Source organism: Drosophila mauritiana, chromosome 2R (genome assembly GCF_004382145.1).
Source record: "Drosophila mauritiana strain mau12 chromosome 2R, ASM438214v1, whole genome shotgun sequence".
In the NCBI taxonomy this organism is placed as follows: Eukaryota; Metazoa; Arthropoda; class Insecta; order Diptera; family Drosophilidae; genus Drosophila; species Drosophila mauritiana.
The window spans coordinates 6,954,587-6,980,666 of NC_046668.1; the positions used below are offsets into that span (position 1 = coordinate 6,954,587).

At 44.6% G+C, this 26,080-nt stretch overlaps 9 protein-coding genes across 9 annotated transcripts; 6 read left to right on the plus strand and 3 right to left on the minus strand.

Annotated features, from left to right (window-relative positions):
- The first annotated feature begins 439 nt into the window (after nt 1-439).
- On the plus strand, nt 440-1,373 carry LOC117136300 (larval cuticle protein 3). The gene is made up of 2 exons (XM_033297146.1): nt 440-880; nt 937-1,373. Exons 1-2 carry the CDS (start codon nt 869-871, stop codon nt 1,261-1,263), a joined length of 339 nt encoding a protein of 112 aa, XP_033153037.1. The 5' UTR covers nt 440-868; the 3' UTR covers nt 1,264-1,373.
- A 1,307-nt stretch (nt 1,374-2,680) lies between these two features.
- LOC117136299 (larval cuticle protein 4) lies at nt 2,681-3,292 on the plus strand. The gene is made up of 2 exons (XM_033297145.1): nt 2,681-2,772; nt 2,830-3,292. Exons 1-2 carry the CDS (start codon nt 2,761-2,763, stop codon nt 3,154-3,156), a joined length of 339 nt encoding a protein of 112 aa, XP_033153036.1. The 5' UTR covers nt 2,681-2,760; the 3' UTR covers nt 3,157-3,292.
- Nucleotides 3,293-4,257: 965 nt separating this feature from the next.
- On the minus strand, nt 4,258-7,538 carry LOC117136294 (probable cytochrome P450 4ad1). Its single transcript, XM_033297137.1, has 9 exons — nt 7,354-7,538; nt 6,494-6,603; nt 6,161-6,440; nt 5,585-5,654; nt 5,400-5,526; nt 5,179-5,340; nt 4,820-5,060; nt 4,583-4,765; nt 4,258-4,527 (listed from the first exon to the last, which is right to left on the minus strand). The coding sequence occupies exons 1-9, from the start codon at nt 7,517-7,519 to the stop codon at nt 4,316-4,318; spliced, it is 1,551 nt and encodes a 516-aa protein (XP_033153028.1). The 5' UTR covers nt 7,520-7,538; the 3' UTR covers nt 4,258-4,315.
- A 2,133-nt stretch (nt 7,539-9,671) lies between these two features.
- On the plus strand, nt 9,672-12,109 carry LOC117137101 (cytochrome P450 4e2). Its single transcript, XM_033298387.1, has 6 exons — nt 9,672-9,887; nt 10,307-10,416; nt 10,476-10,825; nt 10,884-11,253; nt 11,314-11,488; nt 11,549-12,109. The coding sequence occupies exons 1-6, from the start codon at nt 9,728-9,730 to the stop codon at nt 11,962-11,964; spliced, it is 1,581 nt and encodes a 526-aa protein (XP_033154278.1). The 5' UTR covers nt 9,672-9,727; the 3' UTR covers nt 11,965-12,109.
- A 96-nt stretch (nt 12,110-12,205) lies between these two features.
- LOC117137100 (probable cytochrome P450 4e1) lies at nt 12,206-14,689 on the plus strand. The gene is made up of 6 exons (XM_033298386.1): nt 12,206-12,596; nt 12,825-12,934; nt 12,994-13,343; nt 13,473-13,842; nt 13,908-14,082; nt 14,137-14,689. Exons 1-6 carry the CDS (start codon nt 12,437-12,439, stop codon nt 14,553-14,555), a joined length of 1,584 nt encoding a protein of 527 aa, XP_033154277.1. The 5' UTR covers nt 12,206-12,436; the 3' UTR covers nt 14,556-14,689.
- Nucleotides 14,596-16,845, minus strand: LOC117137107 (maltase A1). The gene is made up of 3 exons (XM_033298394.1): nt 15,510-16,845; nt 14,929-15,124; nt 14,596-14,869 (listed from the first exon to the last, which is right to left on the minus strand). Exons 1-3 carry the CDS (start codon nt 16,837-16,839, stop codon nt 14,662-14,664), a joined length of 1,734 nt encoding a protein of 577 aa, XP_033154285.1. The 5' UTR covers nt 16,840-16,845; the 3' UTR covers nt 14,596-14,661.
- Nucleotides 16,846-18,668: 1,823 nt separating this feature from the next.
- LOC117137097 (maltase A2) lies at nt 18,669-20,799 on the plus strand. The gene is made up of 3 exons (XM_033298382.1): nt 18,669-20,237; nt 20,292-20,420; nt 20,480-20,799. The coding sequence occupies exons 1-3, from the start codon at nt 18,685-18,687 to the stop codon at nt 20,550-20,552; spliced, it is 1,755 nt and encodes a 584-aa protein (XP_033154273.1). The 5' UTR covers nt 18,669-18,684; the 3' UTR covers nt 20,553-20,799.
- A 148-nt stretch (nt 20,800-20,947) lies between these two features.
- LOC117137099 (maltase A3) lies at nt 20,948-22,923 on the minus strand. The gene is made up of 4 exons (XM_033298385.1): nt 22,753-22,923; nt 21,325-22,690; nt 21,116-21,259; nt 20,948-21,053 (listed from the first exon to the last, which is right to left on the minus strand). The coding sequence occupies exons 1-4, from the start codon at nt 22,898-22,900 to the stop codon at nt 20,987-20,989; spliced, it is 1,725 nt and encodes a 574-aa protein (XP_033154276.1). The 5' UTR covers nt 22,901-22,923; the 3' UTR covers nt 20,948-20,986.
- Nucleotides 22,924-23,868: 945 nt separating this feature from the next.
- LOC117137098 (maltase A3) lies at nt 23,869-25,996 on the plus strand. Its single transcript, XM_033298383.1, has 5 exons — nt 23,869-24,680; nt 24,740-24,796; nt 24,859-25,057; nt 25,144-25,595; nt 25,718-25,996. Exons 1-5 carry the CDS (start codon nt 23,869-23,871, stop codon nt 25,935-25,937), a joined length of 1,740 nt encoding a protein of 579 aa, XP_033154274.1. The 3' UTR covers nt 25,938-25,996.
- The last annotated feature ends 84 nt before the right edge of the window (nt 25,997-26,080 follow it).

Below are 26,080 nucleotides of genomic sequence, written 5' to 3' on the forward strand. Positions count from 1 at the left end.
TGCTTATTACTTTTTGGGCCAAATCTAAGTTATCGCGTGCACAAAACGCCCATGATGCCAACAAAAGGCAGGGCCCATAAATTCTCCAGTTGACTCTGCGATACAAATGTCAAAAAACAAGTCTTGCGCTGCTGAATTGATTCCGAAATGAAACATGCTTCGGTAGAAATTTTGTAGGGGCGGTGCAGTGCGGGTATTGGATTCTGTGCTCATCGATGACGTTTCGAGATGACCAAGTCTTTATCAGTCAAGTGTGTACATAATCATAAATAACCAATATTGTAGGAAACCTAACTTCACTTGATAGCAATCCCATGTATTTTAAAAGTTCCTCAAGTGGTAATAAAATACCCGAATACCCGTTCGCAAGGGATACTGCATATTAAGGTGCTAGTTTCCTGTCATATTTTGTAGTATCTCAATATTTTGGATGTCACTGTTTAATTTAAAAAACCCGGAAAGCTTTTGACCAGAGTTGTCAACAAGTCAACAGAGTTGTTGAAACACCTGCATATATATTTGACACCGAAAACTATGCTATAATATTGAAGTTGAATTCCAGAAAATTAAATATTGTACTGCTTAATAATTATTCAGTTTCTGGTCCGGTTTGCTTTGCATTTCGTTAAGGCTAAGGCGAATATTTCGGTTGAATAAATACCCAAGAATGCTCATCTCCTAATGAAAGTGGTTAAGCCATCTCAAGTCGACTAATTTGCATCCCAGACGGTTTTTATTATATGCATCGCATTGACTTAATTATAATACGCACATTGCATCAACTTTTGATGATATATAAGCACCGATCTGAGCATAGATTGTCATCAGTCTTAGAAGATTTCTAGTCCGACAATCCACCCAAATCAAAATGTTCAAGATCGTAAGTATGCCTTGAGGAGCATCGGGACTTCGCCGTCTAATCCTGGATTATCCTAGCTGCTTGTCTGCGCCCTCGCCGCCCTGGTGGCCGCCAACGCCAATGTGGAGGTCAAGGAGCTGGTCAACGATGTGCAGGCCGATGGCTTCGTCAGCAAGTTGGTCCTCGACGACGGATCTGCCTCCTCCGCCACCGGAGACATCCACGGCAACATCGACGGAGTCTTCGAGTGGATCTCCCCCGAGGGTGTCCATGTGCGAGTGAGCTACAAGGCCGACGAGAACGGATACCAGCCCCAGAGTGACCTGCTGCCCACTCCTCCTCCGATCCCAGCTGCCATCCTGAAGGCTATCGCCTACATCGAGGCTAACCCCAGCAAGAACTAAGTGAACCCGCCGACTAGGAACATGGAAAATTGGAGACAGCTAGGTTGAGTTTGGATACCTCTCACCAGCTGTTTTAAATTTAAGAAAATGTTATCGAATTCGAAAATAAATTAAACCCTGCAATATAAACCAAGTGCATGTTTTTTGTAAAACAGATTTGTATCTGTCAGATAGATTAAATAGAAGGTTCCCGTTAATATAATATACATATAAGAAGGTATAACTAGATGATTAAAACTAATCAAAGACACTTTGGCCTTCATTAAATTATAACTGTGTTTTAGAGGGAATCTAGTACGAAGAGAGGTTAAATAAAAAATGCTTTAGAGCATCTAAAATAAATTAAAACAATACAAAAATTTAGCCTCAACAAGCCGATTAATTTCATATTTTCGAAAACGGGGTTATACTTAGTTAATATTTTAAGTTAAGTTCATAGTTGTCAAACTGATGTATCCCAATATCGCAATATGATGAAAATAACGAGGTACTTTTTATACCCATTATTTGTAGAGTATAAGGGTATACTTGATTTCTTGGAAAGCATGTGTAGGGTATAAAACTGAAATTGGCATTATCGTGAACCAAGAAGTTAAAATGAAATTAAGTTTTAATATTGTATACACTCTTAAATATCATTCTTTTCTTTAACCTTTTCTTTAAAAAGTATTAATTTATGATCGTAACAAAATACTAACAGAGCTTCCCATAAAAGTCACAATTATGATATGATAAGATTTTGTAGTGATTTTTGGAGAAATATTAATCAAATTGCTGTGCTTTCGGAGTTTTGATTATATTATTAAATTGTAATTTAAGTGTTTAATAGTGTCTGTGTAGGTAAGAATCGTATACATTGTGTTTGTCAAACCACACGGGAATGTTGATATTAACTTAAGATGAAATTAAAGATAATTAGAGATATGCAAATATGGACACATAATATAAGATTTCCAGTCATTTCGCACATAGTACATCATAGAAACCATATGATGCTCCGAAAAGTATGCTGGACTTACAAGCGGTTCGCAAATAAAGTTTTATTTTCCATTTAATTTAAGCCTCCTAATTAATCAAACTTCTACTATTAGCAGCTCAAACGTTATTCAACCAAGTTATTTTTATTTAATGGGTCTGGACTAATTCTAAGTTATCTGGGTAAATATTCCGGAAGATGTCAAATTATTCCAATGAGGAGGTGGACTTACCCTTTCCAAGTAACCCGATTCTTTTTAGAATAATTACGGTAGCGATTTGCTTAGACAATCGAAAGCAAAACGAGTGCAGCAGACGATTTTTATCGCCACCTAGCATGTCACTTCAACCAGTCCGTAAAACCAAACGAGACCTATGCTGGCCGAAATGTTAATTAAAAACGGGTTGCATCAGCTTTGGGATTTCGTGGGGAGTGCGTACAAGCGTATAAAAGCCGAAGAGTGATCCCAAATTGGCATCAGTCTCACGAGCTCTCTAGTCTGACAATCTAACCAAGTCAAAATGTTCAAGATCGTAAGTATCTGAAGATCAAGGCCGGACAGTTCAATGAGTAATCCCGGATTATCCTAGCTGCTTGTCTGCGCCCTCGCCGCCCTGGTGGCCGCCAACGAGAATCCCGAGGTCAAGGAGCTGGTCAACGAAGTCCAAGCCGATGGCTTCGTGAGCAAGTTGGTCCTGGATAACGGTTCTGCTGCTTCTGCTACCGGAGATGTCCACGGAAACATCGACGGAGTTTTCGAGTGGGTCTCCCCCGAGGGCGAGCACGTCCGTGTGAGCTACAAGGCCGACGAGAACGGATACCAGCCCCAGAGCGACCTCCTGCCCACTCCTCCTCCAATCCCAGAGGCCATCCTGAAGGCCATCGCCTACATCCAGGCCCATCCCAGCAAGGAATAAGCAATCGACACGACCAGGACCCATTTTCGAATCGGAGGTGCAACTCCAATGACCTTGCCCTCTAACCCTTAGAATTTAAACAGCATGCTGACATTATAAATGATTATCGAGTTAGGAAATAAATTCGATACTCTTTGGCAAAAATTATATTCAAATGTGGTCTTAATTCTCTGATGGGAGCACGAGTTACCTTTACCACTGATTTATTTTAGCCGAGAGAATAAACGCTGCTTCAGACTATCACGAACTGTCTGGATGTTACCTGATTGATATTACCCAATAGTAACCTGTTTAATTAGCGATTCATGAATTGAAGACCATCAAACCAGATTTGGGTATAAATTCGGTCTGTTTATTACAGTTTTAAGTGCAATAAAATATTTTATTAAACAAAAGTGATGGCTGAGCGGTATTGCTAGCTTCTGATTGGCAGGCGCATCACATTTACTCTTTTATATTCATAATGTTAAAAGAACAGTAAAGAACGATATAGTGAAATTTACGAATACTAATTGTTATTATTACTCGGTTTAAATGTTGCTGGTATGCCGTTTGAAATTGGAAAGACAAATATTAAAATAACCATTTCATTGAAAGTGTTGCTGTGCCAAATTGAGACGCTTTGAGAGCGTTACACTGGAAAAAACCCTGATGCAAGCATCACTTAAACGATCGACTACCTGGTAAAAAATACCTTGCACATTGTCAATCATCTAGTATACCCTTTAAATCTGGGAGTAAGGAGTTCTCAGAACTCTGCAGCATTCTTCAAGATGTAAATGCTAGTCCATTTATCATGTTAATATCGGGTATCAAATAGTCGATACTCTTTGCGCATCCCATTTTTATTAGTAGTGGGAACTCAATTCCGTTTTGCAATAAAATAAAAGCCAAGCTGGTGATCTGCTCGAAATGAATATTAATTAACAACAAATAAGCAAATGCCTGCAAATTAACATGAAATGTTTGCAAAGTCAACTTTGATAATTAGCAAGAAAATAATTATGAGAACTGTTCGAAACGGGTTATAATGGTCGCAGAAATGCGAATCGTGGAGAATATAAAATAGTTTTCAAGTTCGTATAAAGAGTAAAAGTAAAAATGTATTTTATTTTGTGTAAATGAATACAATCAATTTATAGGTTCCTTTAATGTTAATTCATCGCTTTCTAAGCCTAATCTGGATACCATTTTCCGACTTAAGCGTGACACGAATATTCAACACAGGATCGTACTCGCTCTGTGGGACACAATCCTCGCGGGAATGGTCGTTGATTCCCGGAGGAAGTCCATCCACGGCAGGCAGAATTTCAAAGCGGCGCAGCAGCTGGGAGAGCAGAGCCTTCATCTGGTACATGGCGAACTTCTCGGCTGAAAAAATAATATAAATTAGTAAAATAAACTATCTAACCCAATGAACACTAACCAATGCAGCGCCTTGGACCTGCACTAAATGGAACGCTCTTGAAAGCCTCGATGCCCACGTTTCCAGTTGGGTTCTCGAACCTCTCTGGCCGGAATGTGCAGGGATCGTCGAAGTACTTTTCGTTGTAGCCCATGGCAATGAGGCACATGATCACCGTGGTCCGCTTGGCCACCTTGGTGCCATCTAAAGGAATCGGAGAATATAATATGCGAAACCCACACTTCGGCCATTACTTACTGATATCGATGGGCTTTCGGTTTGTTCGAGCAATCAGTGGGACAGATGGGTACAAGCGCAGGGTCTCCCTAATAACCAGCTCTAGATAATGCATCTGATCCAGCCGAGCCAAGTCCGCCTCCCCCGCGAAGTTCTCGCCAAAGATGCGCCGCTGTTCCTCGGCAGCCTTTTGCTGAATCTCCGAGTGACGGGAAAGGGTGTACAGCGTGAATGATATGGCGGCGGCAATGGGATCGTGACCCTATATAAAAATGTTGATTTATAGTATTAATGTCATATGCAACAAGTACTAACTCATTTAGTAATGTTTTTACATACTTGCTGATGAGCAAGGGTTAATATATTTAAGTGCTACGTACCGTAAATATAAATGTGGACATTTCCTCAATAATCTCGCGCTCCTTGAGGGCTCGCCCATCGAGCTTGGCGGTCAGCAGGACGTCCAGGAAGGGTTTGTTGATTGGCTGGCCCTGCTGGCACGTGTTTTCCGCAGCCAACTGGTGTCGCCGTTGCGAGATAATCTGCGAGGTAATCAGCTTTCGAGTTTTATTAATTCTTGCCCTATATTGGCTGAATTTACCCGATTCAGTTCGCTGCGCAGGAGCGACAGAGCCCGGCGCTGCTTCATGTAGTAGGAGGTGAGGCGGAAGAGGGCGTCGAACCGCTTCACGATGCTGAAGGTGCGCTCCTGGACCACATCGCATAAGCTGGGAAAGGGAGGGGTGAATTAAGAGCTTAGTCCCGGGACTCCTCGGATGAACTTACTCCTTGATGGCACCATGCAAATCCGAGGGCTCACCATTCAGCGAGCTGCTGTCCTGGCCAGTGGCGTTTTCTGTCGGAAAAAATGAAGAGAGGGTGAAGAGTTGCAGATCCGAGCTCACTAAATGAACCTGAACGAATCCCGAAAAATCTCAATAAATTACCAACGGTTAACTGAAAAATCCTTCAAATCCTTTGCCCCACAAGATACAGCAGAGTGTGTATCAATGGGCGCGATTGCCTCGACCGCGAAACTTTACCGCCCGCACAATCTGCGGCACTTGTACCCATTTCCTATGCAATAAATCTTTTTTATAAAACGTTCATAATAAATTACAAAAAATAAAAGAGCGAGGCGCCGAGGAGCGAAACGCGGCCGAAAAAACGACTTGACAAATGTGTAAAGTTTGGCAATCGTACACATAGAGGAAATGTATAAGTCTACTCTGTCTGTCCAAAAAAATGCCTATATTCTGGATTTACGTGAAAAGATGGGTAACAACGTTTTTTGCTGTGCACGTAAAATTGTTCTGCAAAATTGCGATGCCAGGTTCAATAAACAAGTGCACCCCCACTCACCACACACAATATCCAGGGTACACTTAGCCACCAGCTCCTGGGCATCGAAGACTTCCTGTGTATCCGACAGTACGTCGAGTTTCTGGACGAACTGTCCTCCCGTCCGGTGGACCACTCGCAGGTAACCCTCGATGGCCGAGCGCTCGAAGGCGGGGACGTAGAGCTTCTGGTGCTTCAGCCAGCGGGCACCGGAACTGGTGAGGAGGCCATCGCCCAGCCAGGGCCTCAGAAAGGAGTACAAGTGCTCCTTGTACAGCAGCGATGAGCTCGACAGGATGTTCTGCAGGCCAAACACAATGAGCTGATGGATGATGGGCGCGGTGGGGGACTCACCTGAATTTCAGCCGGATCACTCAGCATCATGTGGTACTGCAGGAAGACCAGGGAGCGGAATCCCTGGAAGTCATATTTCCGACAATATTGCAGGACCTTTTTGGGGTATTCTGTGGGAGACAGATAGAGTTGATGAGCCCCTAACACTTTAGCTACCAGCCCCAACGGCCTCGTTTGCGGAGCATTACATCTGCAGTTGTGCAGAATATTCCGCAAATTAGGCTTCAAGTCAATTTTGGCAGTTGCAATCAATTTTCTTGCACTTCTGCCCAGTTTAGTGTGCCTCGGGTAATCATATTACTAATTGTAGCTCTGGACAGTAAACAATCACTGCAACCGAGTAATTTTACATTTTTACGAACATCTTCTTCAAGCCATGACAGAGCAATCTAAGCTGGCATAAAAATAACAAATAATAACAATCCCACAACAATGTGCAGCTCTTGCCAGTCCATATTGAAATGGAACCCCAGCCGAGCAGGGAGCAGAATTATATCATCGAAAGTATACTGCACCATCGCTTTTCCCCTGGGCATTGTGCATTTGAAATGATTACTTTAGGCACGAGCAGGGAAGGGCGGAAAACAGGACCGAATTTATTCAGCTGTGCGAGGAAAGGCACTCGGGAAATGTGCACGGAGCCTGATGATGAAAGCTGTAGCAAATATTACAATAAATAAGTCGAGGAAATCAGCACAATCCGAGATGAAATCCAAATGTGCAACTCGATACCACCGGGAAATGAACGCATTGAATCGCTGCAAGTTCCCAGGTGCTTGCGGATTCAGTCAGAGCCACGACTTTGGCATTAAACGTTGAAGAGTTCATAAATATAGGCAGGCTAGTTGGCCAGTACTCACCGGCTGGCTTGAGACCGAACTGGAACAGGTTACCCACGAAGGGGTATGGCGTGGGTCCTGGTATCATCTCCATGATGCCAGCCATGTGGTCTATGTAGTTGAATATCCTCACTCCCTTGAACACCAAAATGGTGGCCAAAATGATGGCGATGGCTATTAGAAACATGATGCCGCCCAACTGTTCTCGCTCGCAATGTCGCACAGACTGGTTTGCCGTAACTTTCGCAGATTAGTCGGTGACCAATTTTCGCGCGATTATAGCTTTGATAGCTTATCTGAACTTTATGCATTTTATTTATTTTTTGTTGCTTGCAATCGATGTACTATTAACATAGTACTTTATTGCCGTGGGTAATTGATAAATATGAATATTGTGGACTACCTGGTGGGAATTGACTCACTAAACTGATGACGTGTGGGTCTAAAGGCCTCCTGGTATCGCCAGAAGATAAGGGGCCAATAAACTATTGTTAGTCGCTTTGTGATAATGAATTAGGGCGGTAGCCAAAACTTTTGACACGCAATAATTATGAATAGGGACACTTTCGATTGAGGGTTCCGAAAGCGAGATTAACAAGCGGAACGATAAGCTGTTCAACATAGTTAGCACAAAAGGTCAAATAGATAACTTTTAGAAAAGTAATCAGATTTTTAAAGTGTGTGGTATAATGATTGATAATAGCATATATACATACAATTTTAAAATAAAATTTGAATGTTATTTATACACTAACCAGACGATCATAAATTTGCTATTTATAAATTCACTTTAAAACATTTTAAAATCAATAGGGAATTTCAATGGCTACACAGCATTGAATTTTAAAACAAATCGTTAGAGATAGACAATTTCCAAAATACGAAAAAAAAATAAAAATTACCATATCCATAGAAACTTTTCTTTTTCTCGGTAAGATCGTACAACCACAGAATTTTTAATTTCATCCTGTATATATATCAGACGCATTCGCACACACTCCTAGTGCGATTCGTCACTAGGTGGAATTCCGTCCAAAGTGACCTATTTATTTTAGCAAACTAAATAAATCTTCAAAGCTATTCATTTTGATGTAAATTCACGAATTTTCTTGTTTTTGAACAGCTTTTTATAAAAGCATATTTTTACGAATAAATGATTTTTCCATATACTTTAATCATTATTAAATACTCCAACTTGCTGTAAAAATATTCTTGTTTTTTGTCCCCGTGCATTTGGGGTATGTATTCATGTAGCAGGAAGCGTTATCGACCTTCTTAAGTGTATGTTTTTTTTGTCAGCATCACTAGGATAGTCGATCTGCCCATGTCCGTATGTCGGATCGACTGAGTATCCATATGAACGTCAAGATCTCTTGAATTATAGACCCCACCCACTCCTACTCCCACTAACCACCCAAAACAGTCACGCCAACTCTATCGAAACACTTATCGTATTTGATAAATAATTTGATAAACAAATTTTATAAATAAATATATAGGCATAAATATAAAAGATGTGCCTTTCGATGGTTTAGAGCATAAAGTATTATAAATCGATATATAATACTTCTTTGACAACATATAATTTCGGTTTTTATTTGATTTGACGACTTTATTTAATATCTGCCATAGAAGAAGTCGTAACCTTAAAAGTTTATTATTTTCGATCTATGAAGTTTTAATTTATTTTATAAATATGCAATTATACTTTTGCAAGAAGGCCTACAGGGGTTATTGCATTCAGAAAAGTTCACTGCATAAACAATCTCCACACCAGGAAATCGCCTTGATCTTGTTGTTAGTGTTAAATAATTTTGCATTTTTGACATGTAAATGTAAATTTGCAGTGGATTTTACCTTACGTTTGTGGCTTCTACCAAATTGGAGGCCTGCTGATAAGCTAAGAAGAGCAAGCGACTCTCTCTCTTCTCTTCAATTTCCGTAAGAGTAATCTCAAAAACATTTTGCAAACAATATGTGTTCATCAATGCACCCGACTTCGTTTTCTTGTTGTGAGCGAATGTTTATCAACGTTTGTCTTATCCCATTGTTTGCCGCCATAAAACAATATATACTGGATACAGATTCAAAAAAAATTACACATTTAAGTGCAGTCTTGAAAACTATTGGTTCCCCATCTCATCTAACGATTAATCAGGGGGCTCATCTTAAAAACCTGATATTGATTCGGCAAGTCATGCTGAAAGCACCAAAATATTTACTTATATTCGGGAGACTACAGTTGGTTTAGGAAACGGTAGGAAAGAGAGCAAGCGACTGGGGAGCTGACTGGTATGGGTATCTCTCGTATTTAAACCGCCCGCCGGCCCAAATAAGCTCTCATATTTCCAGTGATTCGCGGACTGGACGGTTGTCTTGGAACTCGCGATCGAAAATGTGGTTCGTATTGTATATTTTTCTGGCCCTGCCACTGCTGCTGGTTGCCTATCTGGAGTTGAGCACATTCCGGCGGAGAAGAGTGCTTAACAAGTTCAACGGCCCCCGCGGCCTGCCACTGATGGGAAACGCTCATCAAATGGGCAAGAATCCGTCAGGTGGGTTTTCCATAGTAGTCGGATAGGTCGTGGTTTTAGCCACGCAGAGGACACACCTGAAATTACCCATCTCGAATAGCGTTGTGACTGAGGTAACTGCGCATCGAATCTACTCAGCGGCGAGGCTATTCCAGTAAGGTTGTTTTGGGCCAGCGACTTTACGACCGGAAAACAAGGGTGTTAACTATCAGTTAATGGGGCTACTGGCACTCGTAGAAATGGGCTAATTGTAGCCTAGGTCGAGAATCGCAAAAATAATGCCGAGGCTTTGATTTGTGTTGTGTAATATGCGATGTATGTATTTTACTGCACTAATGAATACTGAAAATCGCGTGCCAAAAACAAACAATGATTACCTACGGAATACCGATATTGGTACGCGATCCGCCTACTAATGGCTTTTTCTCACGTCTATATAGAAATACTCGACACGGTTTTCTCCTGGTGGCATCAGTATGGAAAAGACAACTTCGTCTTTTGGATTGGAACGTATTCTAATGTATTGGTCACCAGCTCCAAGTACCTTGAAGTGAGTTACAGCGAATTTTCAACAATCATGATGACTCTAATATTTTCGTTCTTCTTCAGTTCATACTCAGCAGTCAGACGCTGATCACAAAGTCCGACATTTATCAACTAACACACCCCTGGCTGGGATTGGGTCTCCTCACCAGTACTGGCAGCAAATGGCACAAACACCGCAAGATGATCACCCCAGCCTTCCATTTCAACATTCTGCAGGACTTCCACGAGGTCATGAACGAGAACTCCACCAAGTTTATCAAGCACTTGAAGACGGTCGCCGCCGGGGACAATATCTTCGACTTCCAGGACCAGGCCCACTATCTGACCCTGGATGTTATTTGCGACACAGCGATGGGTGTGTCCATCAATGCCATGGAAAACCGCAGCTCTTCCATTGTACAGGCTTTCAAAGAGTTAGTTTCGTACTTCGTAGCCGACTCATCAGATTGCATAACTCTTCATCCTTTTCAGTATGTGCTACAACATCAATATGAGAGCCTTCCATCCGCTGAAGCGCAATGAACTGCTGTACCGATTTGCTCCGGACTACCCGGCCTACAGCAGGACTCTGAAGACCCTCCAGGACTTTACCAACGAGATCATCGCTAAGCGCATTGAAGCCCACAAATCGGGTGCAGTTTCGACCAGTACGGGAGATGAGTTCACTCGCAAGAAAATGGCCTTTTTGGACACCCTGCTGTCCTCCACTATCGATGGTCGTCCCCTGAACTCCAAGGAGCTGTACGAAGAGGTCTCCACATTTATGTTTGAAGGACATGATACTACCACTTCTGGAGTGTCGTTCGCTGTCTATTTGCTTTCTAGACATCAAGATGAACAGGTTTAGTACATCGCTTGAGACGCCAAATGTTTAAATGGCTAACTTTCCTCTCTATCATAGCTCAAACTATTTAAGGAGCAACGCGAGGTGATGGGTGATTCCGAACTGGGTCGCGATGCCACCTTCCAGGAAATATCCCAAATGAAGTACTTGGATCTCTTTATCAAGGAGGCCCAGCGTGTTTATCCCAGCGTGCCCTTCATTGGACGATATACAGAGAAGGACTATGTTATAGGTAACCATTAACTTAATCAATTTAAAGGGCTTTACATAACAGTACCATACTTGCTTATAGATGGAGATCTCGTACCCAAGGGCACCACACTGAACTTAGGTCTCGTGATGCTGGGTTATAACGAAAAGGTGTTCAAGGATCCCCACAAGTTCCGACCTGAGCGCTTTGAGCTGGAGAAACCAGGACCTTTTGAGTATGTACCCTTCAGCGCTGGACCCCGAAACTGCATTGGTCAGAAGTTCGCCCTGCTGGAGATCAAGACGGTGGTATCCAAGATCATTAGGAACTTTGAGGTGCTTCCTGCTCTGGATGAGCTTGTCTCTAAGGATGGCTATATAAACACCACTATCGGACTTCCTGATGCCGAGAGGAAGAAGCGCGATCCATACCGTCACAAATACGACCCGATTCTTTCCGCTGTGCTGACCCTGAAATCCGAAAATGGTCTATACATTCGACTGAAGGAAAGGCACTAAAGTGTCAATTTATTGATCTCTGTTAAGTTTGGTGCTTGAATTTTGCATGCCTGGGCTTGTTTAGGTGTGCCGTCCCCACAAATACAATTATTAGGGAGTTGTTAATCACTTCGTCTCAAAGAACACATACAACTTTTTAAACGAACCAACTCGTTTTAATCTTTGGACCATTGGGACTATGTTAATTATTTGAAATAATAGTTTCCACACGTGTAAGCCATTTTCAAAGCAAATGTGCATCAAGAAACTGAATCGCAGCATAATGAAAAGTCATGCTGAATGCCCATAAATGAGTTTCAAATTTGGGAGATAATGTCGTCATATGCTGCTTACTATTTGTGAGATACAAAGTGCGAGAGACTGAGAACTGTCTGCCGCAACCGGTTGGAGTATTTAAGTAGAGAGTCTTGAGGTTTCTACTCAAATCCGATTCACTCGCTGCACCGATCGGTTGTCTGTGGTCGCATTCAAAATGTGGATCGTACTGTGCGCTTTTCTTGCCCTTCCGCTGTTCTTGGTGACCTATTTCGAGTTTGGACTACTGCGGCGAAAGCGAATGCTCAACAAGTTCCAGGGCCCAATTATGCTGCCTTTGGTGGGCAATGCCCATCAGATGGGAAAGACTCCCACAGGTAGGTGCTCCATCCGGACAATCTAGACAAATCTCAATGTGTGGGATCAAAGTCTCCTCTAGATAACGTCGCTCGATAGGTGTCTGATCATATAACAATTGTGTACGAATGATAACACTGAGACTTTAATAGTAATTTGGCCCGATCCGTGTGATTTAAATATAATAAAGGTCGCTGCAGTGGGGAGCAAGTAATCTTAATATAATTCGTTTTATCTTCGCTCTCCAGAGATTTTGAACCGATTTTTTGGCTGGTGGCATGAGTACGGCAAGGATAACTTTCGTTATTGGATAGGCTACTACTCGAATATTATGGTCACTAGTCCCAAATACATGGAGGTGAGTGTGACTTATTTATATCGCTCAGGCGAGGATGGTACAATGCAGCTTTTGCGCAGTTTATACTTAGCAGTCAGACTCTGATATCCAAGTCCGATGTATATGATCTTACTCACCCATGGCTGGGATTAGGCCTCCTCACCAGTACTGGCAGCAAATGGCACAAACACCGGAAGATGATCACCCCAGCCTTCCACTTCAACATCCTGCGGGACTTTCACGAAGTGATGAACGAGAACTCCACCAAGTTCATAGATCAGCTGAAGAAGGTGGCAGACGGAGGCGACATCTTCGACTTCCAGGAAGAGGCACATTACTTGACTCTGGACGTCATTTGCGATACAGCGATGGGTGTGTCCATCAATGCCATGGAGAACCGAAGTTCCTCCGTTGTGCAGGCCTTTAAAGAGTATGTATAATGGGGTATTCCATAAAATATAAATGTATACTTATAGCTTATAGGACATTTTTATACTTACACCACGTATGCCTTAGTACCACTTCCTACAGATTTACATCAATTTTTGTTTACTTGTAGTATTACCTACACCATTAAGATGAGAGCCTTCAGTCCGTGGAAGCGCAACAAATACCTCTTTCTCTTTGCTCCTGAATATCCAGAATATAGTAAAACTCTGAAAACCCTGCAGGACTTTACCAATGAGATAATAGCGAAGAGAATCGAAGTCCGAAAATCAGGGCTTGAAGACGACATCAAGGCTGATGAGTTCTCCCGCAAGAAAATGGCATTTTTGGACACTCTGCTGTCATCCACAGTGGATGGACGCCCTCTGACTTCCCAAGAGCTTTACGAGGAAGTATCCACCTTTATGTTTGAAGGCCATGACACTACAACATCTGGTGTAGGTTTTGCAGTCTACTTACTTTCTCGACATCCAGATGAGCAGGTAACCGATTTGAAGAACAAATTTTCACATAGCAATTCTAATAAAATATTACTTTCGAATTGCAGGAAAAATTATTTAAAGAGCAGTGCGATGTGATGGGCTCTTCTGGATTTGGTCGGGATGCCACATTTCAGGAGATATCCACAATGAAACGTTTGGATTTGTTTATAAAGGAGGCGCAACGTCTTTATCCGAGTGTCCCTTTCATTGGTCGCTTTACAGAGAAGGACTACGTGATTGGTATATCTTCGAAACAAATTTAGGCCTTATTAGTAATCAGGAATATGTTTTCAGATGGTGACATTGTGCCGAAGGGCACTACCTTGAACTTGGGCCTTCTTATGTTGGGATACAATGACCGTGTTTTTAAGGATCCTCACAAATTCCAGCCTGAACGCTTCGATCGTGAGAAACCAGGGCCCTTTGAGTATGTGCCCTTTAGTGCTGGTCCCCGAAACTGCATTGGACAGAAGTTCGCACTGCTGGAGATCAAGACTGTGGTGTCCAAGATCATTCGAAATTTCGAGGTGCTGCCAGCTCTGGATGAGCTCGTTTCTAAGGATGGCTATATAAGCACAACTTTAGGTCTTCCCCCGGCGGAGAAGAAGAGCCGGGATGCTCACATTCATAGGTATGATCCAATTTTGTCGGCATCCATGACTCTGAAGTCCGAAAATGGTCTGCATCTACGCATGAAGCCGAGGCTTGTATGAATCAACACTTGCATACTTACAGGCTAAAAACTTTGATAAGTACATGTATAATTCACATTTTATTTAACATTGCTACTTTATTGTCACTTATTTGAATAAAATTAGCTTACACTGCCACTAGGACGGTGCCCACATAGGGATTGGCAACGAACTCCGTAGGTTTGATAACATCGCCATCGATGTACTGGGAGCTCAAGGACGTGGTGATGACCTCCGCCTGGGTGCCCAGTCCGTAATACTTGGTCAGGTCCAAGGTCTTGGAGGTGCTGCCCAGGTTGAGAACGATTACATAGAGATCGCTTCCGGTCTTTTGACTATTCGAGAGACAAACTATTAGTAATAGAAGCAATCTATTAGAGATTACTAGACTTGCCGTGAGTAGATGATCACATCGTCGTCGATTGCCTGAATGTTGAGTTCTCCCTGGCGAAAAGATGGTTCCTTGCGCACGCGCACCAGTTTCTTGAAGATCTGCAGGTGGGAACGCGGAGCACGCAGCTGCTGCAGGGCGTTGTTGGTTTTGTAGTCGTCAGCCACTGGCAACCAGGTGTGATCGGCACTGGTGAAGCCTGAAAGTGGTATATACATATAAATAGAATATCAATAAGAACTACAATTGGATGAAAAATTCACTGATTTTAAGTGTTGAAATGTCAATGCTACATACTTTCCCCCACAAGGGGCTTCCCATAAGTAAATTTTAGATAAGTTTAATAGAAGTATCACAAATGTTTTTGTTATCAGATAAAGCTTCTTATCGCACTGCCACGTCAATATATAAAATGTAATTGATTAGTTATTCTATTCAAACGGCTATCATTCTTCGTGCCTTTTATAAATGTTCACATTTGTATTCCAAATGAATGTCAGATGACCCTTCAGTTAGGTGATTTCGGAGTCTGTGTAACGAAATCAACCAAATGTTTTGGTTCAGTGTAGTTTGTTCTTACATACCTGCTTGGGAGGAAGCGTCCCACTGGTAGGGAGATCGGGCAGGGTCCCTAGATCGGGCGTAGTAGTTGTCGGGATCGGAGTTGCACGCATTCGGGTCCACGGTGTCCTCCCAGCTGATCCATACGTCGGTCATGCCCAGCTCCTCTCCATTGTAGGTGACCGCGTGGCCGGGCAAAGTCTGCAGCAGGATGTTGATAAGGTCGGTGCGCTGGACACCAAATCGGGAGGCCACTCGCTTGTTGTCGTGGTTGCCCAGCACCCAATTGGCATAAACGCCGGCGGGCATGGCGTCCATCCACTTCTTAATATGATCTACGTACTCTCCGGCCTTAGAGGCGTTGTTGATGCTGGTCAGGAAGTCAAAGTTGAAGGGAATGTGGGAGCCGTTCCTTACTCCATTTCCGTAGTAAGTCATGATGTTTTCGAAGCTGGTGTACGCCTCCGTCATCAGCAGCCTCTTATCTCCGCCGTGCTCCACATGAAACTCATCCACCAACTCACGCCACTGGTACACCATGTCAATTGTTTCCGGCATGTCCTGTGTATAGATGTGCTGCGTGTAGCAGTGGTCGTCGGGGTCGGGGCAATTCACGGGGTCGTTGGTCAGAGGCTCGTCCGGATACTGGTTGTACCGATCGAGATCCACCTCAAACAAGTAGGGAATGGCATCGATGCGGAATCCGGAGACTCCCTTTCCCAGCCAGAAGCGAATAACATTCTTCATCTCGTTAACCACGGCCGGATTGCGATAGTTGAGGTCGGCCTGCTGGATAGCGAACTGGTGGAGGTAGTACTGCTGGCGCACCTCGTTCCACTCCCAGGCGCTGTAGCGAAACTCAGAGTTCCAGTTGCTCGGCGGCTCCCGCTCACCAGTCTCGTTGTTGATCTTGCCATCGTGCCAGATGTAGAAGTCTTTGTAGACGGGATCACTGTCCACCGACTTGGTGAACCATTCGTTTTCGGTACTGGAGTGGTTTGGCACGAAGTCCAGGATGATCTTAATGCCCACCTCCTTGGCCTTGGCGATCATTCGCTCAAAGTCCTCCATGGTTCCGTATTCGGGCTGGATCTGGTAGAAGTCCGAAATGTCGTAGCCAAAGTCGACCATGGGCGACTTGAATATGGGCGACAGCCAGGTGCCCGTGAAGCCGATGTCTTTCAGATACTGCAGCTTTTCGGTGACCCCGTTCAGATCACCAATGCCGTCTCCGTCGGAATCCCGGAAGGAGCGCGGGTAGATCTGGTAGTAGTTTCCACTCTCCCACCACTCGGTGGCTCCCACGAAGCCAACGATGGCCAGTAATAGACACGCAGCTGATTGCGGGCGCATTTTGATCGATTTTGTTCGGGCTGGAGAGCTGACAGTGCCTTTTATACTAGTCGATAAGGTGGCTCCTATCGAGATCTGGCCATTTTGAGTGGCCATTTGAATTGCTGTGCAAACAGCTCCCATGAGTTCTCAGGGTGCTCGAGTCGAACCGAAATTGTCATTGTTTTCGTACTCCCAGCGAAGCTTTACGTAAAGCGATTAACCCACTCCCAAATGTCTTCTGATTGCTGGAAAAATACCGATTTTTGCGACAAATATCTTCTGGAATTATTTGTATACCCGTTACCGGTAATAGGAAGAGGGTATACAGGTTCGGCGAAAATATATTAGCACGAACGTTTCCGGTCCTATGAGGTTATATAATGTATTATATCGGAATAATGAGAAATATAGAGCTAACAAGTTGAGAATAAAGCTTTTGCTTCTAGAAAAGCATACACATCTAGAGATAGTTCCAAAAGATTTTCACATGCCCTCTTACGGTTAGAAGCAGACTATATATTTAAAGTAAATATAAAATTAACTAACTTTTACATTCCGCTGCTGGGATCCAGTCTGAAACCGAAGGTTTTGCATTGTGAGTAATGGGTATCCTATAGACGAAGCACCTGTCTTTTCTGTTCTCTCTTGTTTTTGTTATGGTAGGCCTTTGAAGTGGGACATTAGTCACCTGATAAGAGCGCAGACAAATCCTACTCCTTCAACTACAAGCAAACAAGCAACCAGCTGGAAAACCATGATTAATTAACACTTAACAATGATGTGGAAATGTTTTAAGATAACCTTGTGGAAGTTTTGGGGGCATTTTAATCGCGTGACAATACATAATCATCGTTGCAATAATGCCTAAACTATTGTCAGTATCAGCGCAGGTCGACTCCACATGATAAGCGTTTCGAGGAAAGTATTTCCTGCGTTTATCTAACTCTATAAAAATGTCATATTTTACCCGCTGTAACTTGTACCTTTAGTTCATCGATTATACGCGTAACTTGTAATGTAAATCCTTTATGCTTTATTCGTTTAGAAGAATTTAAAAAGTAATATGAAGTGGTTTTGAGCCTACAAGGGATATTCCTGATCAGGTGTCCACTTAGCTTCATTAGGTTGCGTTAGTGCAGTAAGCTACCTTAATAGGTAACTTAAAATATATTTGTTGATTGTATTGATTATATGAAACCACTGGTGGTTTAATGAGTGCTTAAGTACAGGCAAAAAAAGCTTATCACGAAAATACAAAAACATCCTTTGAATCGTGGCTAGAATAGTATCAGGAATTCTACATACAATTTATGTATTCATCTTTTGTGAACTCTGGAGCATAATGATGTGGAATTGTAAAGGTAAAGCCTAAATGGTATTATAAATCTAAAAAGCAAAAGCTTTATTACCCATTTATTATCTGTCTTGCCAATTTCAACCAATATACCATTGCCTTGTGGCCATGCGACTCAAAAGATTATTTTCCCTCATAAAACAAATATTTTTGTAAGATCTTATAAATTTTACAAGCCATATATATATACTATATATGTAATATTTGAATTTGGAATGCTTATTTTGTAGTGCGTCAACAAATGCCCCGCATACAAATAGTAAAGTACCAAAAGATATTGATGCAGCTTGTGATTCTCAGGCTAGTCATTAATTTATATCTTTAACAAACGTACTTTAATGCACTTTTACGACATTTCGCCGCCTAATGGAATGCCCAGCAAAAAAAAAAGAGCTATTGAGAGCGGGAAAGACCAGTCCGCTGTTATTTAATCTAGCAAATATGCGATAAAACTGATAGATTACCAGTTGGCCGGTGCAATTGTGCCTTATCGACTGCTCAATCGCTACATGGCAATTGGTATTAGCAAATTGAGTTTGCCCCACTCAAACGCTATCGAAATGCCAAAGTGGGCACATCTCGGGCTAGCGGCTCTCCTTCTAATTTCCACCACCCAGGAGGGTGCTGCGGATATCGATTGGTGGGAGAACGCCTCGCTGTACCAGATATATCCGCGCTCCTTCCAGGACAGCGATGGCGATGGCATCGGGGACCTGAAAGGCATTACTTCGAGATTGGGCTATCTGAAGGAAATAGGCATCACGGCCACCTGGCTGTCGCCCATTTTTACCTCGCCCATGTCGGATTTCGGCTACGACATCTCCAACTTCTACGACATCGATCCGATTTTCGGCACTCTCGACGATTTCGATGCCCTTATAGTGGAGGCCAAGTCGCTGGGCGTTAAGATCATCCTCGACTTTGTACCCAACCACTCGAGCGACGAGAACGTGTGGTTTGAAAAGTCCGTGAATCGCGAAGACGGCTACGACGACTTCTACGTGTGGGACGATGGAAAGCTGAATGAGGAAACTGGTGCAAGAGACCCTCCGTCTAACTGGGTCAGTGTGTTCAGCGGACCCATGTGGACGTGGAACGAGAAGCGCCAGCAGTACTTCCTGCACCAGTTTCAGGTGAAGCAGCCGGATCTAAACTTTACCAATCCAATGGTCAGGGAGCACATGCTGGATGTCTTGAAGTTTTGGCTGGACCGCGGTGTTGATGGATTCCGTATCGATGCAGTTCCACACATTTACGAGCACCGCAATGCAGACGGATCCTATCCGGATGAACCGGTTAGCGGTTGGGGCAGTGACCCCAACGCGTACGACTACCACGATCACATCTATACCAAGGACCAGCCGGCCACAGTGGATCTCATGTACGAGTGGCGTGAGTTTTTGGACAACTATCGGGCACAGAATGGAGGCGATTCACGGGTTCTTCTTGCCGAGGCCTATTCTTCCGTGGAGACACTGAGTGCTTACTTCGGAAACAGCACCCATCAGGGTACCCAGCTGCCCATGAACTTCCAGTTGATGTATCTCAGTGGATATTCCACCGCCAAGGATGTTGTGGGATCCATCGACTACTGGATGAATACCATGTGGAAGGAGCACCAGACGGCCAATTGGGTTGTTGGCAATCACGACACCAACCGAGTGGCCGATCGAATGGGAGCTCACAAAGTGGATCTGCTAAATGTGATTGTAAACGCCCTGCCAGGTGCTTCGGTCACCTACTACGGCGAGGAAATCGGCATGTCCAACGTGGACGTGGAGTGCACCGGCGACTCTTGCGAGGATCGCGACGGAGAGCGCACCCCAATGCAGTGGACGGCTGGAAAGAATGCCGACTTCTCTGATGGGGAGTCCACCTGGCTGCCTCTAAGCCCCGAATATCAAAGGTACAATGTGCAGACTGAACGCGGTGTTTCCAGATCCTCCCTGAACATCTTTAAGGGTCTTCAAGCACTTAAGAGCAGTTCCGCCTTTCTTGCGTTCAAAGACGATGGAGGATTCTCCTACGAAGCGGTGACGGAACAGGTTCTACAGATCATTCGGTAGGTGAAGCAAATCCTCTTCTATAGCTGATCCTAAGCTCCGATATCCTACAGCACAAACAAGATCAGCGAGGAGTATCGAATCCTGGTCAACATGGGCAACGGTATGGAAATTCTCGATGGGCTGGCCCCCAAAACCTACGAGTATGTGCTGGCCACTGCCTACTCCACACACTATCCGGGGTAGGTTTTCTCTACTTTCTTGATTTCTATACTTTTAACATACTTAAAACGAATTACAGGCAAAAAGCGGATCTGTCACAGAGAATCATTCTCATGCCCTACGAAGCAGTCGTTCTACGCTGGTTGGCTTAACTTGTTTAGTTCGTGTTAATCAGTACGAATGGCACTGGTGTCCCTCATAAAGATAGGCCCTGTTTCGACATATGTGTTCCCAGAAATATATTAAACCGAACTTTGAGTGCCAATTACCACATCTAGATTTTATAGACACCCACTTAAGATATAGGCATTTGGCCTGCGCTGTCGCTTGGCTATCGCTATGGATTAATCTGCGAATAAACGTGATCGATAGTAATCGTACGAATTTAGTATTGCCTAATTGGCCAATAAATTAAATGGCTATTATTCAAAACTTCCAGTGGGTCTGTTTCTAATCAGTGCTTATACAAGTTGGCATGGGGCCATAGTAAAGATAAGCGCAGTTAGTTAAGTAGTCTAACCCTATTAAGGAAGTTAAGCGATCCAAATATTTTTGTGTTATTCTTTATTAAGGACCTATTATTAGTTTAAACTGTGCTAAGCACAACTGCTTCCTTGGGCAACAGCAGCACGGAGTTGGCAAAGGTGAGGTCGCTAAAAGGATAAAATGGTTAGTGTTGTATGGTTAAAGATATTTTCAGGTGTCTAGTCCTTACTTCTTGCGACGCACACTCTTATCATTCACCACCACATATTGCAGTTGCGTGGTTATGGAGGTGAAGACAGAGTCCAAGTTGATCGACTCCACATCATCGTTGATGTTGATGAGGGTGATGTACGACTTGTAGCCCGCCAAGGATCTGTTGATAAGGAAACCCGGTCAATATCTAGTCTTTGGGTAAATTATATGATTGTTCCAGCTTACCGCTTGAAGGCCAGCACATTCGGACCAATGGCTGTTACGGAGACATCGCCCTGCTTCAAAGTAGGCTCATCACGGAGAGCTCGCAGCTGCTTGTAGACGTTCAGGTGGCTCAGGGCGATTCCACGCTCCTTCTTCACATTGACCAACTTGTAGTTGCTGGCCACAGGCAGCCAGGTGATCGAGGCGTTGGAGAATCCGGCGTTGACCTCGTCGCTCCACTGGAAAGGAGTGCGCACTGGGTCGCGAGTGAGGCGCTCAAACTCCTGTTCGTTTGATTGGCAGGCCTGAGGGTCCACGGTGTCCTCCCAGCTGATCCAAACGTCGGTCATGCCCATCTCCTCGCCCTGGTAGGTCACACTCACGCCGGGCAGTCCCATGATGATCATGTTGCAGGCGTCGATGCGATCGGCGCCCAATCGGGAGCCAATGCGACTCTGGTCGTGGTTGCCGAACACCCAGTTAGCCACCTGACCTTCTGGCATGTTGTCCAGCCAGTTGTGGATCAGCTCCGAGTAGTGGTAGGCATCGGAGCTGTAGCTGATCTTGGCCAGCAGCTCGAAATTGAAGGGGATCTGGGAGCCCAGGTGGGTGCCGTTTCCATAGTACTGCATCAACACTTCCAGGGGAGAGTAGGCCTCGGTGAGCAGGACACGGTCGTCGCCACCCAACTCGGCGTCTATTTCCTCGATCACATCGCGGAAAGCGTAAACCAGCTCCAGGGTCTCGGGTTGATCGGTGGTGTAGATGTGCTGCAGGTAGGTGTAATCCTCGGGATCGCTCACTGCCTCGTTCCGGGGTTCATCGGGCCAGTTGCCGTCGGCATCAGCTGGAATTTCGTAGACATGAGGCACAGCGTCGATGCGGAAGCCGTAAGCACCCTTTCGCAGCCAGAAGCGCAGCACATCCTTCATGGCTTCAACAACCTTGGGGTTGCGGTAGTTTAGATCGGGCTGCTTGGCGTGGAATTGGTGGAGGTAGTACGCCTGCCGTTGCTCGTTCCAGGTCCACATGGATCCTCGGAACACGGAGAGCCAGTTGGTGGGTGGCTGGCGGATGCCGTTGACCACCTTGCCGGTGTGCCACACATAGAAATCCTTGTACTCCTCCTCGCCAGCGGCCGATCGGATGAACCAGTCGCACTCGTCACTAGTGTGGTTCGGCACAAAGTCCAGAATGATTTTGATGTCCAGCTCTTTGGCGCGCGCAAGCAGCGCCTCAAAATCCTCCATTGTGCCGAATATGGGATCAATACTTTTAAGATCAGCCACATCGTAGCCGAAATCAGCCATGGGCGAGGTGAAGATCGGGGATAGCCAGGTGGCTGTGATTCCGATTTCCTTCAGGTAAGGCAGCTGTTGCGTAATACCTGATTGCAAGGGTGAAGTAAGATAAGTGCCTAAGTAGTACGCTTTCGACCCGCCTACTTACCTATGAGATCTCCCACGCCGTCGCCATCGCTATCCTTGAAAGATCTGGGATAGATCTGGTAGAACTGACCCGTCTTCCACCAGCCAACCTCCGCCAGCGAAGGTAGAGCCAAAGCCAAAAGGCACGATAGCACCAGCAACTTGAACATGGCTCCCACTAAATCGATCGATTGCCAATGACCAGAGGGATTATAAGATGCCTCTATTTAAGCATACCGCTCCCATTGATAAGGTGGTGATAAGCCCACCATATAGCAAACTATTTCTGATTACCTCCGAGGGGCTGGCAGATTTACGATCGCACGACACTACGAACGGGTTCTCATGATACGCAGGCTGTGGAATTTATTGGAGTCAATTTCACGGTTGTTTTAGCCAGCTCACGCATAGAGATCATGAGACAGATTGGCTGGTAAATGAATCCAACTGCATAGCCATATCTTATCGGGGGACTGGGTTTTCGGATTTCGCAGGGGGGAGTAATTTATTGGCCTACTTGGGTCTTTCGGAAAATAAAAATAATGAGAGAATGGGGGTTCAAGGATAACTGATAACTGATTTGTTTAGAATGATTCAATAACTGGAACTAAATGAGTGTAGGTCATTATAAAGCTAATGTTGCTAGACATTTTGATTAATATTCGTCGACTTTAGACCACTGTCGCCAGTTAGAGTGCCACAAGTCTTAAAAGCACATTAAAATCTTATCACACACTTTAAATTGCATTACTTGAACAAATAAATTATAAGTTATGTTCAGTAATTGAATCCTTGGGGAAAACCCGTCAATATCAAATAAATGGAAATTGATCAAACAATAGCCTTATGAGATAGTCATGTTTTTAAGTGTGAAGCACCCAAAAAACATACCTAGATAACTGAATTATAGTCCCAATAGTATGGTCAGATATTATCACTATCGGAATCAATGAGAAAAATACTCCATCTAACTTATACAAAACATCTCATCATTTCTATTTTGGAGTCAAAGGTCGCATCATATATTTTCCCCAGGTGGCCATACAGGCTTTCGCACTGAAGAGTTAGAAACGATAAGACCTGTAGATTATCGCCGTATATAAGAGACCGATTCCAATCATACCACTTACAGTTAGCAATGACCACTTGGACTAGCTTGTTCCTGCTTTTGGGCCTTGGCCTTCTGGCCGTCGATGCCGCGGCACCCTGGTGGAAGACCGCTTCCTTTTACCAGATCTACCCGCGATCCTTCAAAGACAGTGACGGAGATGGAATCGGAGACTTAAACGGAGTGACTGAGAAGCTAGAGTACCTCAAGGAGATCGGTGTGACTGCCACCTGGCTGTCTCCTTTTCTAAAGTCCCCGATGGCCGACTTCGGCTACGATATTTCCGATTTTAAGGCGGTCGATCCTCTTTTCGGAACGATGGAGGACTTCGAGAATATGGTCTCCCGCGCCAAGGAGCTGGGTGTCAAGATTATTCTCGACTTCGTGCCCAATCATTCCAGTGATGAGTGCGACTGGTTCCTTCGTTCGGCTGCCGGCGAGGAGGAGTACAAGGACTACTACATCTGGCACCCGGGATTCCTCGATGAGGACGGAAACCGTCGCCCGCCCACCAACTGGGTGAGCGTCTTCCGTGGCAGCGCATGGGAGTGGCACGAGGGTCGCCAGGAGTACTACCTGCATCAATTCCACAAGAAGCAGCCGGACTTCAACTTCCGTAATCCCGTGGTGCGCGAGGAGATGAACAACGTGCTGCGATTCTGGCTGGAAAAAGGAGTCGACGGTTTCCGCGTGGATGCCATCTACCACGCCTTTGAGATTGAGGCCGACGAGAATGGAAACTATCTGGATGAGCCCCGCAACGATTGGACCAACGATCCAGATGAGTACGGATACACCCACAAGATCTACACTGTGGATCAGCCAGAGACTCCGCACTTGGTGTAAGTTTGGATGGTTACGGATATGGCCAGAAACTCAATTAAGCTTTCTTTATAAACAGATACGAATGGCGCCAAATTCTTGAGCAGTTCCAGGCTGACAATGGCGGTGATGAGCGGTGGGTGTTCGACTTTCCCGTAAACAAGGGATTAGTTGTAATGTCTCTTATATACTTTATAGCATTTTGATGGTGGAGACCTGGTCCCCCATTGAAATCGTAATGCATTACTATGGCAACGAAACCGCCGATGGAGCCCAGATACCGTTCAACTTCCAGCTGATAAGCAATCTGCACTACGATTCCGATGCCTATCACTACGAGTACTTGATTAATAACTGGCTTAATCTGATGCCCGAGGGCAAGAGCGCCAACTGGGTGGTATGTTAATTAGCGATTAGGAGTTAGTTGACCACTACAATTTAAAGTTTTCATGACTAATAACCCATAATAACCCCCGTAAACAGATCGGTAACCATGACAAGAACCGTGTGGGCTCTCGATTCGGAGCCGATCGAGTTGACCTCTTCAACATCCTGCTGCTCACTCTGCCCGGCTGCAGCATCACGTACCAGGGTGAGGAGCTGGGCATGCTCGACGGATATGTGTCCTGGAAGGACACCGTGGATCCGCAAGCCTGCAACGGCTACGAGGAAAACTACATGGATAACTCGCGCGACCCAGCCCGCACTCCGATGCACTGGTCGGATGAGACGATGGCTGGATTCACCACTGGCGAGAGCACCTGGCTGCCGGTGTCCACGGATTATCGCCAGAGGAACGTGAAGACCGAGCGCGGCGTGTCCTTGAGCCACCTTAACGTGTTCAAGCGTCTGCAGCAGCTCCGCCAGGAGCCCAGCATTGAGGAAGGATCCGCCGAGGTCAAGGCTGTTAGCAACTACGTCCTGGCCGTCAAGCGGTGAGTTCACGAACTATGCTCTCTTCCAATTGTACATAAGCAACGCTTTCTCCGGTTGATTTTTAAATCCTAATCGCAATTAAAATACTAATTAATCGTTCTCCAATTGCCATTCTTTGCAGCCACCTGAGCGGCGACTTCGTCTACATCTCTCTCTTCAACATCTTCGACTCCATCGAGAATGTGAACCTGTCCAATGTGTTTGGCAGCCTGCCTGCCAAGTTCCAGTACGCCCTGGTCACCGAGAAGTCCATCAAGAAGGTCGGCGACCAGGTGTCCGCCGGCAGCGTCACCCTCATGCCCCACGAGGCCATTGTGCTGCGTTCCACAACAACTGCTTAGTTTACTCCCCTCGTGATGAATTAAACCATTTAAAAGCATTATGATTGAACTCCCTTAAATGAACTCTCCCCTTTGGTGACGATTATATTAATGCTCTGAAAATCTCTGTGACAGCACTCGATCAGCACAAATAATGGGTAGCA

What these genes read in the sequence shown, in the direction of transcription:
- LOC117136294 (XM_033297137.1), bottom strand. Translation starts at nt 7,519, where the DNA reads ATGTTTCTAATAGCCATCGCCATCATTTTGGCCACCATTTTGGTGTTC. An exon ending in TACCCTGGATATTGTGTGTG is followed by an intron (nt 5,655 to 6,160) that starts GTGAGTGGGGGT and finishes TTTTTCCGACAG; the next exon opens with AAAACGCCACTGGCCAGGAC. An exon ending in TTGCATGGTGCCATCAAGGA is followed by an intron (nt 5,527 to 5,584) that starts GTAAGTTCATCC and finishes TCCCTTTCCCAG; the next exon opens with CTTATGCGATGTGGTCCAGG.
- LOC117137101 (XM_033298387.1), top strand. Translation starts at nt 9,728, where the DNA reads ATGTGGTTCGTATTGTATATTTTTCTGGCCCTGCCACTGCTGCTGGTT. An exon ending in CCAGCTCCAAGTACCTTGAA is followed by an intron (nt 10,417 to 10,475) that starts GTGAGTTACAGC and finishes GTTCTTCTTCAG; the next exon opens with TTCATACTCAGCAGTCAGAC. An exon ending in ATTGTACAGGCTTTCAAAGA is followed by an intron (nt 10,826 to 10,883) that starts GTTAGTTTCGTA and finishes CATCCTTTTCAG; the next exon opens with TATGTGCTACAACATCAATA.
- LOC117137100 (XM_033298386.1), top strand. Translation starts at nt 12,437, where the DNA reads ATGTGGATCGTACTGTGCGCTTTTCTTGCCCTTCCGCTGTTCTTGGTG. An exon ending in GATGGGAAAGACTCCCACAG is followed by an intron (nt 12,597 to 12,824) that starts GTAGGTGCTCCA and finishes TTCGCTCTCCAG; the next exon opens with AGATTTTGAACCGATTTTTT. An exon ending in CTCGACATCCAGATGAGCAG is followed by an intron (nt 13,843 to 13,907) that starts GTAACCGATTTG and finishes TTCGAATTGCAG; the next exon opens with GAAAAATTATTTAAAGAGCA.
- LOC117137107 (XM_033298394.1), bottom strand. Translation starts at nt 16,839, where the DNA reads ATGCGCCCGCAATCAGCTGCGTGTCTATTACTGGCCATCGTTGGCTTC. An exon ending in GGACGCTTCCTCCCAAGCAG is followed by an intron (nt 15,125 to 15,509) that starts GTATGTAAGAAC and finishes TACCACTTTCAG; the next exon opens with GCTTCACCAGTGCCGATCAC. An exon ending in GATGTGATCATCTACTCACG is followed by an intron (nt 14,870 to 14,928) that starts GCAAGTCTAGTA and finishes TCTCTCGAATAG; the next exon opens with TCAAAAGACCGGAAGCGATC.
- LOC117137097 (XM_033298382.1), top strand. Translation starts at nt 18,685, where the DNA reads ATGGCAATTGGTATTAGCAAATTGAGTTTGCCCCACTCAAACGCTATC. An exon ending in CAGGTTCTACAGATCATTCG is followed by an intron (nt 20,238 to 20,291) that starts GTAGGTGAAGCA and finishes GATATCCTACAG; the next exon opens with CACAAACAAGATCAGCGAGG. An exon ending in TACTCCACACACTATCCGGG is followed by an intron (nt 20,421 to 20,479) that starts GTAGGTTTTCTC and finishes AACGAATTACAG; the next exon opens with GCAAAAAGCGGATCTGTCAC.
- LOC117137099 (XM_033298385.1), bottom strand. Translation starts at nt 22,900, where the DNA reads ATGTTCAAGTTGCTGGTGCTATCGTGCCTTTTGGCTTTGGCTCTACCT. An exon ending in AATGTGCTGGCCTTCAAGCG is followed by an intron (nt 21,260 to 21,324) that starts GTAAGCTGGAAC and finishes CCTTATCAACAG; the next exon opens with ATCCTTGGCGGGCTACAAGT. An exon ending in AAGAGTGTGCGTCGCAAGAA is followed by an intron (nt 21,054 to 21,115) that starts GTAAGGACTAGA and finishes TTATCCTTTTAG; the next exon opens with CGACCTCACCTTTGCCAACT.
- LOC117137098 (XM_033298383.1), top strand. Translation starts at nt 23,869, where the DNA reads ATGACCACTTGGACTAGCTTGTTCCTGCTTTTGGGCCTTGGCCTTCTG. An exon ending in GACAATGGCGGTGATGAGCG is followed by an intron (nt 24,797 to 24,858) that starts GTGGGTGTTCGA and finishes TATACTTTATAG; the next exon opens with CATTTTGATGGTGGAGACCT. An exon ending in TACGTCCTGGCCGTCAAGCG is followed by an intron (nt 25,596 to 25,717) that starts GTGAGTTCACGA and finishes CATTCTTTGCAG; the next exon opens with CCACCTGAGCGGCGACTTCG.